We start from the raw sequence: 17,405 nt of genomic DNA on the forward strand, positions 1-17,405 counted from the left end.
AAAACGACAGACAAAACACGCCCTCGTGTTTTACTTATCAGAAGCAACCGGCTTAATATACTGTACAACCGCTAACTAATGGCTCATAAAGATTATGATTCGATACTGACACACACAAAAACAAAACAAAACTGTGTCGGTAAATTTGGTTTATTTAAGGCGGTGACTGTAATGTTACAGAGAAATATCGCTACAGCTGAGTCAAACACTTGATCTTATGGTCAAAACAAAAATATAATTAGGAACTTAAATCCTGTCAAATGTATTTGTAACAACTGCAACATAATAGGGTATCCTCATATATTTTGTCTATACATCTGCACAATAGGTGTGCATTCATTCCCTGAATGAACAGAGTCCTTTTAATGTATCTGCCTCAAACAGGGATGCTGTCATTGGAAATAGGAATATCGTCAAAAAACAAAACAAAACTTGAGTCACAAGTGATCTGACAGAACAGCCTAACATTAAAGAGAAACACTGATGCAGATCTACACACATACTGATCCGTCACATTCTCTCAGAATCATTCACACAGGTTTATTGTTCCCCCTTTTCTATGTCCATGTCTCTTATAAAGTCTGTGTCCCAATCAGGCTGGATCTGGATTTTCATAGAAAGGAGGCACTGACTAAAACTAGGCGCAGCACTGGCAAGTTTTAGTCATCTGCGGTGTCCAAAACACTGTGGCTGAGCGCTAGGTCCCAGTAGTGTTCTGTGCCATGCTTCTTAAAGTGTTCTCTAGCCATGCTCTCCGTGGGGCACTGCTTGAACTTCATATCCCCAAAACTGCGTTCTTTAGCTGTCCCCTAGAGAGTCAGACAGATATATTATGATTTCAGACTTTTTAAGCAAGGCAAACCACAACACAACATAAAAATACAGCAGCAAGCAAATGTGGAACTCACCTCCCAAATCAACCAACACTTGTTGTTCCTCCTTGTATCATCATCACCATCTGGATCTAATTCAAAATAAATGGCAAAGAGTTCAGAGAACAATCTACAGATTTATGACAAGTGCCACATAAAGGCAGCCATGCCACTCTTACCGTCTCTTTTACTGTTGTGTTCCTCCCACTTCACTCTGTGCAGCATCAATCTCTTGAATTTTTTCTGGGATTTAGGGCCTAAAAAAGGTTTTTATTTTAGGTTTGATGTGTGACTTTGATTACCCCATCACCATAGCCAGCTAAAAAGGAGGTGTTATCAAATGTGCCAAAGTGAAATGTGAAATAAACTACATTGTTGAACAGAAAGCACTTAATTTCTCAGTGCTGTACTTACCCCCCTCCACCACAACAAGGTTAACATCTCTGTGCAGAACAACTGTGCCCGTCAGATACAGCTGGTTGGCATTGGCCTCCACTTTAAACTTCTTGGCAGGATTCTGCAAGTTACGGATCCTGAACGGGGAAGGTAAGGAGCTTAAATTAGACATGATGCTCTCTCTCTTCTGACGAGAACACATGCCAACACATACCTGTACACTGCGATGTAAACACCATCAGTAAGGTCTTCTTTTAACTTCTTAACCTTCTTCTCTTTCCTCTGTTCTGCTGTCAGCTTGCGAGCTGCATTAGCCTCCTCATGAGCCCTGCAAGAGACATAATATAATTTATCATTGATTATCAAAGAAGATACAAGTAACAACAAAAGATGAAGAGATCTTTGTGTTACTGACTTTTGTCTTTTGGCCATCTGCGCTCTGACATGGGCTTCTACTTTTGTAGGGTCCTGAACTGCCTCAGTTCCCAAGACTCTCATCAGGTTGGAGATTCGTACTGAGGAAATAAAAAATAAACATCGGCTCTGTTGAGGTTGAGCTAGCGTTGCAAAAGTTCATCAACACTGCGATTTTTGTATGTGTACCTTTGGGTTCTGGTGGCGGCATAAGTCCCAGGCGGACCTTCTCCTGTACTTCTTTTTGCCCCTCCCTCCGTGTTTGTCTTCTTAGCTTCTTCTGTTCTTTCTTTGTCAGATAAATGCCCAGCGTTACAGGCTTATCATTGTCAACTGAAGGGAATAAAACAAAAAAATATCCATGTGAATATATTTTTATCGACTGATCAAGATCTTTATGGAACAATCCTGTTTCTCTTTTGAACACACATTTTAAATGTCCATAGACTTACCTGGAGGGCAAATTTGGGCAGGATGTTCAACCAGGTTGGTCACACCGAACAGTTCTAGCTCTTCAAATTTTGTTTCTGTATTTCTTTATCAGGAAAGGGGGGGAAAATATTTAAGTTAACGACACAGACAGCATTATTATGTCACAAAGACTGTGCTGCATATTTTACAGTATTCCTTCTTACATGTCTATAAAGGAGGGCAAGATGAAAGAGTCCCACCACTCAATATTGGGTACCTCCCCTTCTCCAATCTCCTTTTTAGGGGCAATCAGTGCCAGCTTGGTGGATGCCTGGATTCCAGTCTTCTTTGCTGCCTGGGCGATTTCATTTTGCAGCCTTTCCAATTGGGACTGGATACAAATATTATTATTATATGTAAAGAGATGCATTGTGAATCACTATTTAACAAAAAAAGTGACTTGAGGAGCATTAATCAACCTTTGTTCTGATTCTCTGGGCAATCTTCTCAAAGCGCCCACGTTCATGGAATCTGAAGCTCCTACGAGTGCGCTGGGCTGTTGTGATAAACACACGGTTGTCAAAGTAGGAGGTGGACTCCAAGTCATCCCCAGGCTTCTCTTTCAGCTGCTGACGGAACTGCTCCCTCTTTACCGCTCGGATGTTAGCTACAAAGGGAGGGAACAATGGTTTGAAAAAGACCAAACAAGAGAAAGTATTATGTGTGCACATTGGACCACTGAATACTCACCTTTAAGTGTGGGCATGCGGTGTGTGAGTTCAACCTCCTTTCCACTGGCATCAACAGTTCTTCCCTTGTCATCCAGAATGAGAGGTGTTGGCTTACTCACTTCCTTCACTTCTACTTTCCTGTGGTTTAACACAGACAGAAAGCAGTTTATCTTTTGCAAAGCCCAGTTTTTGTTTTTTTGTTGTAAAGAATTAATATTACTCACGGTGGAGCTATTCCCATAGCATGCAGATTAGCTAGTGCCACTAGGTTATGAGGCCCTGTGTTTCCCAAAGCTCCAAGAATACCAGGCTTCATGGCTAGCTGGGACTGGATCCGGGCCTGTAGCTCAGCAGCCTTGCGAGCCTTCTCAATTGCATCATTCATGAAGCTGGCAGCCTGAGAGGGGGCAATGGATGAGGCACCACCACCACTTGCAGCAGATGTTCCAAGCAGCCGTGACACTGCAGGGGAGTCTAGTTGCGACTGTAGAGATGGAATAGGTAAAGTCAGAAAGAAAAGACTACTGTATACACTACCTGAAAAATCAGATATTTATTTTATAGCGTTTTAGGTAAAATAATATTACTGCTGCAGATGGAACGGAGGAGGAAAAGCTCAGTTGTTTCTTCCTCTCTTCAATCTGTCTTGTGGCTGCCTCCATCATCTGTTTGATCTGTTGGTACAAAATGGTTAGTAATGGATAATAACAATATAAAAACTATTCATTCCTTCACAATGAAATAGTATATTGTACCAACAGTATTATACCTGCATTTTGGTGAGCATGCCTGGGCTCTCAGATGGTGGTCCAGGTATGACCTCAGGCTCTTCAACTTCCTCAAAGCGAGGGACACGTTTACGCTTTGGCACTGTCCCATCTCCTATGTCAGGAGTTTCTTGCACTGCACCTGTGTCCGCTTCCTCCCCAAATACATCCTGAGTAAAACCAGCCAAAGGAAACACACAACAAAATTAGATCAATAATGCTTTGATCAATTATTTGATTGAGAAAAACTGTGTACATCAGATGTAATTATTTATTATTTGTATTTATTAATTTATTAATTATTTATTATATATAGTCACAGTGACACTAGGATATTTAGTTACCTTGAGGTTTCTCTTGCGGTTCTTCTCTCCTCCTCCTTTGTTAATACGGGCATTGCGGCTCTCCTCGAGTGCTTCAAAAAGACGCTCAACAAAACCTCCTGCGGAGTCATCGAGGAATGGACGCAACTGGTCTGAAGACAAATGAGTGTCAAATAATCAAAAATACAGTGCAATGACTGTATACAGTAACTAAAATCACAGCCTCAAAAATTATGCAACCACAATGTGCCTTATACTTTAACAAAAGCCTTTTCTTAATTCACACAAACTGCTGCAATAACTTTAACCAAACTAAGGTAAATAGAAAGCAGGTATAGCTGACGGCTGGATCTTGAGTAAATCCCAGTGTGTTTGAATAACAATCTTACCTATGGTCTTTCTTTTGTCCAGCCCTTTTCCCACACAGTGCAGAGCTGCAGTCACCACAGTGGGCTCAGAGAAACCCAGCACCTTCTTCACAGTGCGTTCCACCCATGGCCTCAGCTCCTCTACCTCCCTCTTAGGAAGAGACATCCTTCAGTCCTGCAGATCAAACAATTTACAACATTTGATTTAAGCAGTCATTACAACTAACCAGCCATCACTTAAATGTATTCATTAGCAAACATTAGCAAAACAACAAAATTAGCCCCATTTTCGACAACGTCACATAGATGTCTCACTTCTAAACACGGTCCGTAATTTACTCTGAGCCCTTAGCAACAGCAGAGAAACACAATCATTCACCAGTTTATAATTCATAATAATTGATATTCGCAAACTTGCTATTTCTTGAAGCCGTGTGCAGTTATGTTGACAACTAAACGAGCTAACCGGACAACATACAAGCTAGAAGCAATTACATCCGCCACTACTCCCCGGTTACTTGCTAACTACCGTTAGCAAACTGCTGTGTGCAAGCTATCAACATCCGCGACTAAATACACATTTAAGCTTACGAACCTACCAGTTGCGTGCTTATTCTTTTTTAGTTCGCGTACGCTGTACACGTCAAACACAAAAGATCAAAATGGTGATGCCTAAAATGCTCAAACTGTTAAGTGTTACCTAAAACTTTGTATTTAGCCGTGCCGTTCCCGCAACGTTTCTGTTTCAAGACCCGGAACTGGAAATGGAAGCTGTTTCTTCTTCGTTGCTTTTTCCACGGGCTCTTTTCCAATAGTTGCTCGTGGTTTCCACCTATCTGCGCATGTATATAAATGTCCTGTTTTCGTCAAGGTAAAACTGGATCCTTCGATAAATATCAAGTTAAATGTTTGTATTACTTTGACATAGAGATTACTACTTTTTAATTTTCTTAAATAAATAAATAATATTATAAATAATATTTTCAAGAGACAAAATGTTCAGTGTGTGTATCTATTAACTCAACATGTCTATTATGTGCATAGTTTTATTATTATAATTTGCATTTTGTTACTGTCTAACTTCATACTTTACAATGTTTAATTCTTGCTTTACATAAAAAACCCACCTCCTTTCCAATAGCCTAATGTTTATTATAGTTAGTCAGGGGTAAACATTGCTTAAGCATTGCTCAACCACAGAGTAGTCATGAACCCATTACCCTGGTAGAAACAGAGAATTATCATTTGATCTGTAGACCCCTCATTTTCTTTCACTGAGTTGCATGATGTGGGTCAACTGAGTGCAAATGTAGTAGTAGTGAGCCTGAGGCGACACCACTCTGCCAAATCACCCCTCCTCTCCTCTGCAGCCACATCCTTTCTTTCACTGGCACTGTTAGTGTTGTGTCTAACATCAGGGTAAACTGTATACACACAATATATACACACATACAGCATATTATAGCTGTCAGACAAGCTCCCTCTGCATCGTCAAAATGTCAGCCATTCATTACAGCTACATTCATTTACTCCTACTAAACAGCACAGACCCATCATCAAACCCTTCACATCCTGATTCATCAAGGCTACAGCACCCACAGTTTACCTATTCATGCACCCACTTGCATACTATTCACATCCATTTACAGGGACACTGCAACACAAGTTATTCTGAATAACCAGATTGAGTTTTTTTCTTCCAGTTTGGTATATACAAGGACATGTGGTAGCCTAAAGTAAGCTTCTTATTATTGCTACAGAATAATACCTGACTATTTAACAGCTTTTTGTATACACACATTCATTTGATATTTTTGTGTGTGTGCAGAATCGAATCATGTAAGGCAGCTCATGTTAAAAACATATTTTACTACGATTGCAGAATACACATATGTGTCAAGTTACAAAATCATGGGAGAACATTTTTAGATGATTGTTTGTACTGTGCATGAACATGGCATTTACGCAACAGTGCTGCCTAAAGTAGAGTGAACCCAGCTACTTTGATGGTGCTGTTTTGTGCAGCAAAAAGGGTGATTTAGGATGAAGGATGGATTATTTCTGTTCAGTTAACTGACTGTATTAACTGACTGTTTGATTTTACATTCTGTAAAATGTTTTCACATTTTGAAGACCACATAACTGTAAGTTGATGTTATAATTGAAACTTTTTTTTTGGCCAACCACTTCAATTCAGTGACAGATACATAAATATTGGGAACCTTATGAATAAACATGTTGCATTAGTGGACATTTATCAAGAAAATTAACATAAATGTTGTTGCCATATTAACATATTTACTAAGAGAAGAAAAATCAAAGAAATATTTAATTTTATATTGCATAAAAATATAAAACCAACAAATCCTCACATATTTCCATGAACAAAAGTTTTTTTTTCTTTGTATAAAATTTCAAAATTGCTGTAGGTCATTTTTCTGCTGCTAGATTTCCACACAAAGCTAGTTTTGCTTTGATAAGTCTTAATCTGATTTGTGGCAAAATAATATATTCACAAGAGTAATGCCCTAATCTGGTTGTATAGTCAAACGATCAGTGAGCCAGTAAACAGCACACACACACACACACACACTAATTCGCATTTACCCACCCAGCTATACCACCACCCGTGATCAACCCGAATTCCTCACCGGCACCTCACATGTGCTGTGCCCCCCCCCCCCCCCCACCCCCGCCCCACCCCAACCCTCTCTCCAGCCAGCTCTATTATGTAATGACACCTCAGCACATTATATGACAATACCACAGATATTTCTATACAAATACGGACTGAAAAACAAAATGGACAGAGGCTCTCATGCACACACACATTCTCTCATGCCCACAGTGATTTTAACTTGCCTGTGCAGCTAAAACAACCATAATACAGCTTCATGAGAGCATGTGATGAGAGCTGCATGAATTAATGTATTATATTACAGGAATGCCAAGCATTTAGTGTGCTGTTAGTAATTCTTGTCCAATATCTGTGAAGCACTAATTGTTGAGTCTTACAAGTGTTTGCTTTTAACAGCTCCTTGCATGATGTCTGCTGAGCATATTAATGTGTATTATTGCTTTGCTATAAATATTACATAAGAGTATTCTTTATGACTTGTAGATCTCCCCTTGTTCCTGCAGAACGCTTTTTGATTCATCAAGTGTATGATTATGGTATATTTCGTCAAGCTGACCCAGTTTTACTTCATTGTTTCTGACAGGGGCTGTAAATCATCTTGGAGGATGTAATCTCAGGGGACTGTGCTGTCTTTACTTTACACGCAGGCTACTTGGACCTCAGTGTGTGTATCAGTGTAAGGGCACATGCATAAGTTGTAACCAGTCTGCTAAGAGTGTAAGCATTTATCTCTCTCTTTTTTTTTCTCATTCACAACTCTCTGTTTGCCAGCCCTGCTCCTGTCGCTCTCTTTCCCATCATACAACCCGGTGATTCCCTTCAAGTTGGCATATTTAAATAATTGAGCAGTAGTTGTAAGATGGCGTCATCATAGACTTACTCCCGAGAACACATTCAGGCCAAAGAAACTGATGAGGGTGTTATTTGCCTGTAGCTCGGCCGTGCCCCAAATATCACACACAATGTCATGAGATACACGTGCGTCCTTGAAAACGTAGTCCTGGTTATCTGTGTCTTTATCGTGTCCCCTGTTGGTCACATCACAGCAATGGGGAGCACAGATGGTGGGCAGAGTAACCCCTTCAACCCAGCACACCAAGGCCCAGCATTGCTGTGATCTCAGCACGGCAGAAATGACTTCCAAATAGCTCTGATTTCCATGGCGTGGCCGGCCACTGTGCAATTTTAATGAGCACCGAGGCTGTTTTGGGACTAGACTGCTCTAAAGCCCCCTGCGGACTTATAGGGTGAGTAAGAGCGTGCATGCATGGGCATGTGTGCTCCTACTGTACTGTGTGTGTGTGTGTGTTTGTGAATGTAGTTGTAAAGTCACAATGTGGCTTCACCTCACGTGATTTTTACTGGAGTGCAGTGACTGAATTATGGGGGAGGGGAGTTTAGAATAAGTGAATAAGCACCTCATTGTGTCTTTCTGTTCACTATGCACGCAGCACATGTAGCAGACACCCTTTAATCATTAACTTGTTAAAACCAATAACAGGATGTAGCCTGAAAATGAAAATCTACACAACAAGGGTTTAGAGGCGCGGTAAGTTCATTATGTGCAATCCTATTGATGCACGGACACACATGCTCAATTAATCCAACACATGCATGGTGGACAAGTGAAAACAAACTCAGGCAATTAAAGGTGCTATTACAAAATACATTATGACTGCCGCTGCCAGACTTATTATGAAAACAGATGGGATGGTAAAATTATTATTTAAACTGAGAAAAACATCAAATGTTCCCAAAACTGTAGCAAGGTCAGGTCTCCTCTCTCAGTGCCCTCCACACATTCTCTTCTCGTCCTTTTCTTTTTGCCCCTCGTTTCCATCCTCCAGAGGAGAAAAAAAGGGGGGGGAGTAGCAGTGTTGATGGAGGGCAAGGGCTGCTAAAAACTGCATGGATACAAGGGGGGGCCAACAGAGAGGAATGGAGGAAGAGGAGGAAGAGGTGGAGGAGGGAAGGAGGGCCGTCTCTGTTGTTGTAATGTAGCACAGTCAGTGTGTCAGAGACAGGCCCATCACAAAATCAGCCAGTCAGTGTGTCAGAGCGTGTGGCGGGGGAGTGGCACACGCGTGTGCATCTGTGTTTATATGACTCGAGGTATGTGTGTGTGTGTATGGCTGGTTTCATCCCATCAGAGCAGGAAGAAGTCAAACCACACCCACCTAAAATTTTGCCAATCTCATGCCCATGTGCCTGTGCTGTATCTGTGGAGAAAATGGTGAATGTTTGCATGGAATGGAGTGAAGAATTCTTTCAGCTGGTTTCCTGATTGATTTTCCAATTAAGGAAATTAGAACTCACAATTTTTAGACTCCAACGTCCAAATTTATTTAAAAATAAGAATCTTGTAATATATTTTTGCTCAAAATGGAATATGTAGCCTAAACATTATATAACATTAAAATGCTCTTTTCCACCCGAGACATGTAAAGTAAAAACCTCACTGTTACATAATATAACACATAATATAGCACACTAATGTGGGTTTGTATTTCGAGCTATTTCAGTTTTTCACTTTGACAAAAGACATAAAATAAGACATAAAATCCCCCATTAGGGTAATTTTTACACTCCCCCCCCTTTGAGGATGTTTTTAATCACTGTGGTCTCTCAAAATAAACAAACAACTCGCACGAACACACAAATAAGATACAGTTATGTTTGCTCTCTGCAGTAGCAGCTGGTTGGAGGATCAGCCACCCCCCCTAACTACTCTGTCAGATTACAGAGGCTATAGTCTCACACCCTGCTGCCCCCTCCCTTCACCCCCCACCCACACATACACTTCAAAATGTAGTTTCTAAATCTGCACCCCATTGAGTCACACATCTGTTTAGTGAGAGCTGCATTTAAAAACAGACACCAAGAGTCTAGCAAAAACAAAAGCTTGAATGTATGCAAAAGTCGACGCTGCACAAAACACAGGCAGGCAGTTCAGCTGTCAAAAATGTTGTTTATTAAAAGAGTTTTTCCTTTCATTATTGAAAAACAAAACAGCCAGAAATGTAATATCTGGTAAAGATGGGGTAAGTGAGAGAAAGATAAGAGAGTTTAGTTTAGAAAGAAAAGATACTTAACAGGATTGAGGGAGATGAGGGAGTGAGGGCAAGGACAGACGAGTGCAGCAGAGTGGGGGGAGGGGAGGTGAAGGAGGTAAAGGGGAGACTACAGTCAGCTTGTACAATGTAAGAAGAAGAAGGCAGCTAACTCAAAAAAGACATTATTTCTGACCAATCAGCAGTGGTTGCTGCAGTAGAAAACATACATGAAAAAGGACATATACAATGGAAAAATAAGTGCAATTGGTGTCTCATACCACAACCGTATAAAAACAGGAGAGGGTGGAGTGGTAGACACCCCCAGCCTCTGATCAAGAGTCAGCGTCTGGCGCATCACACCGTCATGTCGGTGTGAAGGCAGAGTCTGGATCTGTGGCTGAGGGCTTGTACACTCCTGACTCTAAAACATAGGCAGTAACACGGTGGCTGCCAGTGGCTCTACGTTCACACGCGGTGCTTTGTGGAGGTTTTGTGGATACCCGGCCCGCCCCCTCCAAGTTTTGTAAATAGTGTATGAACCACTCTTACCAATTGAAAAAATATTTTATTTACAATATATCTTGGGAGTATCAGTAAATCCAATCACCTTGTTAAAATACCCTCCTGCTTTTGAGAAGAATATTATGAGCAGATTTCCAAATAAAAGAGAGCGCCTCCTATGAAACATCTGAATCAGAGGTGGAATTACAATAGCAGCAGTAGAGGGTGGTGCAACCAAAGATGTCCTCCCTTACATTTAAATTCTCTGTTTTTTCAAGTTTTTCAAGAGCACCAGCTTTAAGTGCAGTTCAGCCTGTTCGTCTGCTGATCAAAAGAAAAAGGCTGGATAGAACACGATAAAATAGTAGCCACTGCTGATGGTGTGTGTGTGTGTGTGTGTGTGTGTGTCAAAGCTGGAGATGTAGGCAGTCTGGTTTAACTGTAGATGTCCGGATAGTGGTGCTGGACATTGGTTTTTTCAGCAGTAAGTAGTTGATAGCTGTGTGAGTTTAGGAGATGAAGACCACTACATGATTGAATGATTTGTGAACTACAAGCAAACAATCAAAATGCCGTATGAATGCACTGAAAGCACCACATGCTTTTCTGAACACATCCTATTTGGTAAAAGGCACAGTAGTCCAATAGTCCAATCTTAAGAGTTCACTTTGTTCTTTTTACCCTATGATAGCAATAGAGAGGGAAAGCCCTGTTTCCCTCCGGTAGACCGCCCACTGGACCCTAGATCACATATTCTTAGTGGTTATTGTCAAAACCATAAGTTTTTGATAATGAATAAATCGAGACATGAGCTTCACATTATGTCTGTCAATAGAAAAAACAAAAGCTGCAAGTAAGAAACCTGCAATTGCAACAAGGCTCTGCCGCTGGCACGTTTCAACACAGATCCCAGAACAAGGTAAAAAAAAAGATATTAAAAGAGAAGTCACACTAAGACTGGCCATTGTTAGAGCTATGATGAGATGAGAAATGATAACTACACTGCAGTTCTTCAAGTGGCCACATGAGGATATAGCCCCAAAGATAAGCCAATCCTGTTCAAGCTCAAACCTTACAGCATAAACTTTTTCATGACCTGGTGCAAAAAGGTTTTTGGTAGTTATAAACAGTTTTCTAGTCCAGGACAATTATTGATTCTATATTTAAATTATAATAAAGCTTTAAATTATGCATGATAAGGGTTTTGATCAAAGTGCCTCAGTCCCACTCGAGCTTTGCTGACATCATAGAGAGTCATTATATACAGTACACAGCACCAACTCTACAAGGTCTGACACAAAGCTACACTGTGCTTCAGTTGCAGCTTTCTTTATCTTTCAAACTGGCAAACCGCAACAGAACAATGTTATAAACAGTGGTCCACCGGTGGGGTCAGGGCTACACCTTTCTATAAAAACCACAAACAAAATGTCAACAGCATCTTCCCAGTTGCCTCAAAACAAGTGTAGGCCAAACTATGCGAGTGCACAGAAGGCGATAATCAGCTGCCCAATAAATAAATACAAACAATAAATAGATGCAGTGTCAGATCAACACATGAATAAATTAACGGTGGGACTCCAGAGTCACGTCTTTGAGTGGTCCTTATTTCTTCCTCAGGCTGGTCTTTTATTTTCAAGTCTTTCTTGGATTGATTGCCGGTCAGATTGCAGTTGGTGTCAGGGCAGTGGCCTCTGGCCACTGAGATGTCACTCTTCTCAATGCTGCTGATGTCAGCCAAGTGTCCAATAATCCTTGGTTTACATTCATAAGTTGTGACATCATTTTTCCACTGTCTCTAATGACTCAAACACGCCACAAGTACAGTATTATAGTGTGTTTTGTACACTGTGTCTCTCAGAGCTAAAGGAGATTTTCACTGACTTCAATATCACTCTGCAAGCCAGATGCTTCAGGTGCTATCTACAAGTAAAAGTCAAACACATCTTCTGTCATAAGACTAGAATCAACTCGTAATTAGAGTCAACCTCATCACAATAAACTGGAAGCTTTCATTCTGAATACTGACATCAGCTTTTCTGTTTTCAGTGTGTCCTTTAAGTTAGAATATCTCTGAATATATTGATTGCTTCGATGCTGAGGATCGCTTGCTACACAAACTTCTTCAGAATCTTTTTTTTCTCCTGTAACCTATTTTTTTCATTTCCCCTTTAACCACAGCCATGATTATTTGATAGATTTGATTTATTTTAATGCTTTCTGTCCTGTTGTTTGAAATAACAGTTTTAAGTGTGGTCTTGATGAGGGGTTATGTTTGATCCATCAACAGTTCTTTCCTCTCTTCCTCTCTTTAATGCTTTTATAATCACAGGTCTTCAGCCACTTTCCTTCTTCCTGCCACAGCAGCTTTTAGCCCAGTGGTGTAACAAAGCTGCACTGCTGAGTCTGTGCTTGTTCAGTACCTCAGGTCTCTAAGGTGGTGGGGCACACATGGGGCAAATGCTTAACTGTGCCACGAGGAGACTGACCCTGACACATGTCGATGGTGTCACTCTGTTGTCCAGCAACAGGCTGGCTTTGGCACCGGATTGGCTTTTTCTGATTTTTGGGGTGCTTGTAGGGTGTGGTAGATGAGATGGAGCTGTCTTGTGTTGCTGGGCTGCCCCTCCTGCTGGATGGAAGGACATTTTCATTGCTACTGGCCCCTGCTGCAACATCATGCGAGAGGCAGGCCTTCCGTGGGGACAAGATGGGGGCCACATGCACCCATGTAAGGCTCGGCTCAGAGCTTTGACCCGCTTTGTACTTTGACAGCTTGCCTGGATCCTGGCTGTCACTGTCTTTTCCCTTTGTGTTGTGTTTTAGCTGGCTGTTACTGGCAATATCTGGTGATTTCTGGTTGACATCAGATGCCACAGATGGAGACAATGAAGTGCCGCCTTCTTCATCTTGATCATGCTTCGCCCTCTTCTCTTCTGCACTAAATCGAGGGCACTTGACAAGTACGGGGGAAGGTGTGGGAGAATCTGTACCTGTCCAGCTGAGTCTGCGCTTCTGGAAAATGAGCAGAAGCTGGTCAATATGAATTTCAATTTGTCGTGTGCTGTTGGAGGTGTAGGTGCATATGTACACTCAGGAGTGTGTGTGTATGTTCTCACCTTGACGGGAATATGTAACTGATCCCTGTGTTTGTGTGGCGGGGTGGAGCTGGAAGTGTCCTGGAGCGAGCGAGCGGGGAAGGTGGTTATGCTGGAGGATGCAGACACAGACTGAGTGGAGATCTGGGGAAACCAAAGCTTTAACATCACCTCCACCTGCAGCAGAGTGTTCAGGTACTTTTCCCTACAACAAAGAGAAGAAAGGGAGATACACATTTTAAGTGAGAGTGGGATTGTGTTACTCCACTGGAACATACAGTATATGGGCATTTATGATCCAGCAGAGGTAAAATCTCCAGAAGTTTCTCTGCATTGCCAGTGAACGCTGTAACTCTACCTACCCTGAGGACTGTTCAATAAAACATGCAGCAGGAGAAGAGGCCTGAAATGTAAGACTGCCTCACTGGTACAATTTAATAATCATTTACGTTCTCAGATCGAACTGAGATGTCCAGCGATGCTGGGACAGGATAAGATTCAAAGAATGAAAGATGATGGTGGGGACAATTTGGATGACATCTTACCCACTGTTGGGTCTCTGTAAAACTCCCACAATCCTTTGGATGCGATCCATGGCAACACTCTGCTGGAAACTGCTCAAACCTGTCAATCAAAAACATAATCCTCCAGTCAGCATTTATGCCGTAGGGATGCACACAGACACTAGTTTCACACGTTACATTGTAAACTGTAATGAGTCCGCTACAAGACTGTCGCTTCACACATGCTGCACTTTGCACTGCATCAATAGACTGCATCAATACTGACTGATGCACAAAGGAGCACTCACTGCTGCAACATACTGAGGATACTTAGATCATACAGTGCAAACCTACATTCAGCATCTACAACTTCACACATGCTTGCCTAGAGGTGATGATGTAAGGATGCTTACCACGGTCGAATCGGCCCTTCTTCAGTCCATTCAGCAGCTCTAGTAAGGGCCTGACAAAACCCCGCAGCTCAGCACACTGACAGAAAGAAGGAGAGAAGATAGATTACTACTCAGGTTCAGTGAGGCCTTGCAGTCTGCTGGGCTTTCCTCTGCACACACATACACACTGCTATGTCATCCCTCTTACCTTCTGAGCAAACAGCAGATCTCCCTCTGATTTGGGAATCTGGCTCGTGGCGTCCTTCTCGCCCAACCTGATGCGAGCTGCGTTGCTGCCACCCTCTGACCTGCACGACGACTCCTCTTCCTCTTTGTCAGCGAAGCCGTCACAGGTCCACTGGAACCCAGGGCTCTCCGATCCACCATCTCCATTGGTTGTACCTCCACCTGCCCCGCTGATGATGACAGAGGATGAGCTGTCTGTCAGGAAGACGTCTGTGTCCTCCTCTGCCTGCTCCGAGTCACTGAACAAGAAGCTGTCGCTGGAGCTCAAGGAGTCGAAGGAGGGCTGAGAGGAAGTGCTGCCCTGGGACTGCATCACTGCTGGGGAGACAGCAGAGGAGTGCGATTTAGCTTAGGGGGACAAACACTAAACCAAAAACTGAACCAAAAACCAGCATGTTTGAAGTTGTTATTTGACTGAGAAGAATACAAGAAGTGAAACAAAATCATAGCTAAGAACTGTTTTCCATTTGGCAATACTCCATTTTCCCATCTCTCTACCTAAAAAAAAACACCCCAAAATGGTGGGTATACCAGTGCCCTAGTTTAACATGGTGCAGAGTGGGACTAGGCAGTAGGCACACAATGGTAGTGCATGTCTGGCTCCCATTGAGGAGATTGGAGACTGGAGGAGAGTAAAATGTGAGGGGGATGGGAGCTTGTAGAGTAGTGAAATCAGAATAGTCTCTCTCTCTCTCTCTAGCCCCTCCTCTCTGTCTCCGGCTTGCTCTCCATCCCCCCTTGGATTCAAACACACATACATACACACACACACACTACTCTCTTTCCTCTCCGGCTGCATTTCTGTATGCCTCTCATCTCTGCTCTGCTCTGCTCTGCTCTGCCTTCAGCTCATCCTGTTCGTTATGCACACAAGCTCGGTACCCTACCCTTCCTCCTCTCCAAACCTCCTCCTCTTCCTCTCTCTTACTCATATTTTATATTCTGTATCTCTGAGCATGTGCCCTTCTCTCATCTGCCTTTTCCTTTCATTCCCAAGTCCATGTAATCTGCAGGTCTCTGATCCCACCACTGGTAAACACACCGACACAGCTCTTGTCAATATGACGAATATAGTTTAAACTCTCTGACAGTGAAACGCATTTTGCCCACACAAATGTAAAAAGAACAGGAGCCACTCAATGTGCCTATTTCAGGAAGGCAGATTTGCTCAAGTAACAACATGCTGTGCCATTCATATTTTTTTTTTACTGGAAAATGTCACGTTATTTATGGGAATGACAGCAGCACAGTTCAGTGGGTCTCCTATTTCTGTCGTGGCCCGTTGCTTTAAAGTGGATGGAGCTGGGGTGGGACGGCATGCACAGGTAGACATGGACCATGAGTCTGCGGCTCAGGTGTTGGCTGTGCGCGAAACCATAAAGCCAACAACACAAACTCACACACTTGTTTATTTTAAAACAAGCAGTATTATTATTATTAATTTAACACAAGAACCAGGGTGACACGACAGCAAAGCAATATCTCAAACATAAAAAACTACGATAAATCATCGTTTATGCCTGGAAATATATAAGTATTGTATTAATAAAAACGTTTAAATACATAGCCATCGAGATAATTTGAAGTTATAATGGGAGCACACACACAGGATACAGCGGGACAGGAAATTCCTTAAGGCTAGCCTACCAACTTCGGAAACATTAGCCACGAAACAAAAACAAAACGATGAAACACTCACCTTCAATAATATGAAATAAAACAGCAGCTGCCCAGAATTATCGATAGCGGCTCTACCTCCGACTTTCACGCGAGAGATCCGTCAATACGCACTCCGTGGTCGGAGCAGCATCAGGACGCCCAGCCTCAGCTCTCTCTCACACACACACGCACACACACCACCCAGCCGTTCATCGGCCTGTGCTACACGAGCTCTTTCTCTCGGCAGTTTACGAGCGTCAACATGTGCGCGAATCCACGTGCCCACGTTTTGCGCGCATTCTATTGGCTGGCGTCCCGACATCGACACGTGTTATTGGCTAAAACCTGCAGCCAGTGATTACTTTCCTCGCTTCTGATTGGTCGGCGGCACGGGCACTCACGGTCCTGCCCACTCATGTGTTGCCCGTGTGTAAGGTGTCCGGGCAGAGCTGCTCTACTACAGCGAGCGGGTGTAAACACACACAGACACGCACGCACGGCTCGACAGGCGCAGTGTATATGTTCTGATGATGTACACACAGAAATGATGGCTCCGCCCAATCACACCGAAAACATACAGATACGTGCCATCCGTGAAAACGGGAAACCTTATGCAACCCACTAATCACTGGAATAATTGAATTAAATGTGTGCAGTTCTGTAGCAGGGCGTGATGAATTTTCTTTTTTAAAAATGATTTTGACAAAAAACTCGCCTCTCCTCTGTTGTTCACACCAAATATAGCAGACTTGTCCCTTTTCAGTAGAACAACTTATATCATTTTCTGGCTTCAGTCAGACTTCTGGCCAGGTCATTATGACCATCAACAGAGCACCTCTTCATAATAAACAACCTGGAAACTTCAATAATTTTCCTATTTGATTAGATGACAGGATTCAATGCGTTCCCTGCTGGTATCTCTACCCCTGCCCCTCTTTCCGCTTCTAATGAGGCTTCTCAAGGGTAAAGTAAAGACCTACAATGTGTAATATTTTTGGTAACATTGCCAAAAACAGGCCAGAGCAACATATGA

General features: G+C 42.4%; 2 protein-coding genes across 6 annotated transcripts; both read right to left on the reverse strand.

The window, feature by feature from the left end:
* Positions 1–135: 135 nt before the first annotated feature.
* Positions 136–5,070, reverse strand: prpf3 (PRP3 pre-mRNA processing factor 3 homolog (yeast)). 4 transcript variants are annotated; one of them, XM_028424589.1, is made up of 17 exons: positions 4,983–5,070; positions 4,304–4,457; positions 3,936–4,066; positions 3,594–3,761; positions 3,412–3,498; positions 3,049–3,308; positions 2,844–2,962; positions 2,573–2,760; positions 2,318–2,484; positions 2,135–2,217; positions 1,872–2,015; positions 1,684–1,783; positions 1,483–1,596; positions 1,287–1,405; positions 1,052–1,129; positions 909–964; positions 136–809 (listed from the first exon to the last, which is right to left on the reverse strand). In XM_028424589.1, exons 2-17 carry the CDS (start codon positions 4,446–4,448, stop codon positions 660–662), a joined length of 2,109 nt encoding a protein of 702 aa, XP_028280390.1. In that variant the 5' UTR covers positions 4,449–4,457; positions 4,983–5,070; the 3' UTR covers positions 136–659. The 4 variants fall into 4 exon arrangements, with proteins under 4 accessions (XP_028280390.1, XP_028280391.1, XP_028280392.1 ...); XM_028424590.1 differs by having other exon boundaries at positions 4,882–5,030; XM_028424591.1 differs by having other exon boundaries at positions 4,878–5,030.
* Positions 5,071–11,806: 6,736 nt separating this feature from the next.
* On the reverse strand, positions 11,807–16,576 carry LOC114448780 (circadian-associated transcriptional repressor-like). 2 transcript variants are annotated; one of them, XM_028425955.1, is made up of 6 exons: positions 16,413–16,576; positions 14,676–15,028; positions 14,489–14,564; positions 14,118–14,196; positions 13,594–13,777; positions 11,807–13,489 (listed from the first exon to the last, which is right to left on the reverse strand). In XM_028425955.1, the coding sequence occupies exons 2-6, from the start codon at positions 15,024–15,026 to the stop codon at positions 12,899–12,901; spliced, it is 1,281 nt and encodes a 426-aa protein (XP_028281756.1). In that variant the 5' UTR covers positions 15,027–15,028; positions 16,413–16,576; the 3' UTR covers positions 11,807–12,898. The 2 variants fall into 2 exon arrangements, with proteins under 2 accessions (XP_028281756.1, XP_028281755.1); XM_028425954.1 differs by having other exon boundaries at positions 14,676–15,031.
* Positions 16,577–17,405: the final 829 nt, after the last annotated feature.

This window comes from Parambassis ranga, chromosome 16, assembly GCF_900634625.1.
Source record: "Parambassis ranga chromosome 16, fParRan2.1, whole genome shotgun sequence".
NCBI lineage: Eukaryota > Metazoa > Chordata > Actinopteri > Ambassidae > Parambassis > Parambassis ranga.

Excerpts from the sequence above, each read along its gene's own strand:
- prpf3 (XM_028424589.1), bottom strand. The coding sequence starts at position 4,448 with ATGTCTCTTCCTAAGAGGGAGGTAGAGGAGCTGAGGCCATGGGTGGAA. Across the intron at positions 2,761-2,843 it reads CCGCATGCCCACACTTAAAG|CTAACATCCGAGCGGTAAAG; the intron begins GTGAGTATTCAG and ends CTCCCTTTGTAG. Across the intron at positions 2,218-2,317 it reads TTGCCCTCCTTTATAGACAT|AAATACAGAAACAAAATTTG; the intron begins GTAAGAAGGAAT and ends TTCCTGATAAAG.
- LOC114448780 (XM_028425955.1), bottom strand. The coding sequence starts at position 15,026 with ATGCAGTCCCAGGGCAGCACTTCCTCTCAGCCCTCCTTCGACTCCTTG. Across the intron at positions 14,565-14,675 it reads ATCTGCTGTTTGCTCAGAAG|TGTGCTGAGCTGCGGGGTTT; the intron begins GTAAGAGGGATG and ends TCTTTCTGTCAG. Across the intron at positions 14,197-14,488 it reads GAAGGGCCGATTCGACCGTG|GTTTGAGCAGTTTCCAGCAG; the intron begins GTAAGCATCCTT and ends TTTGATTGACAG.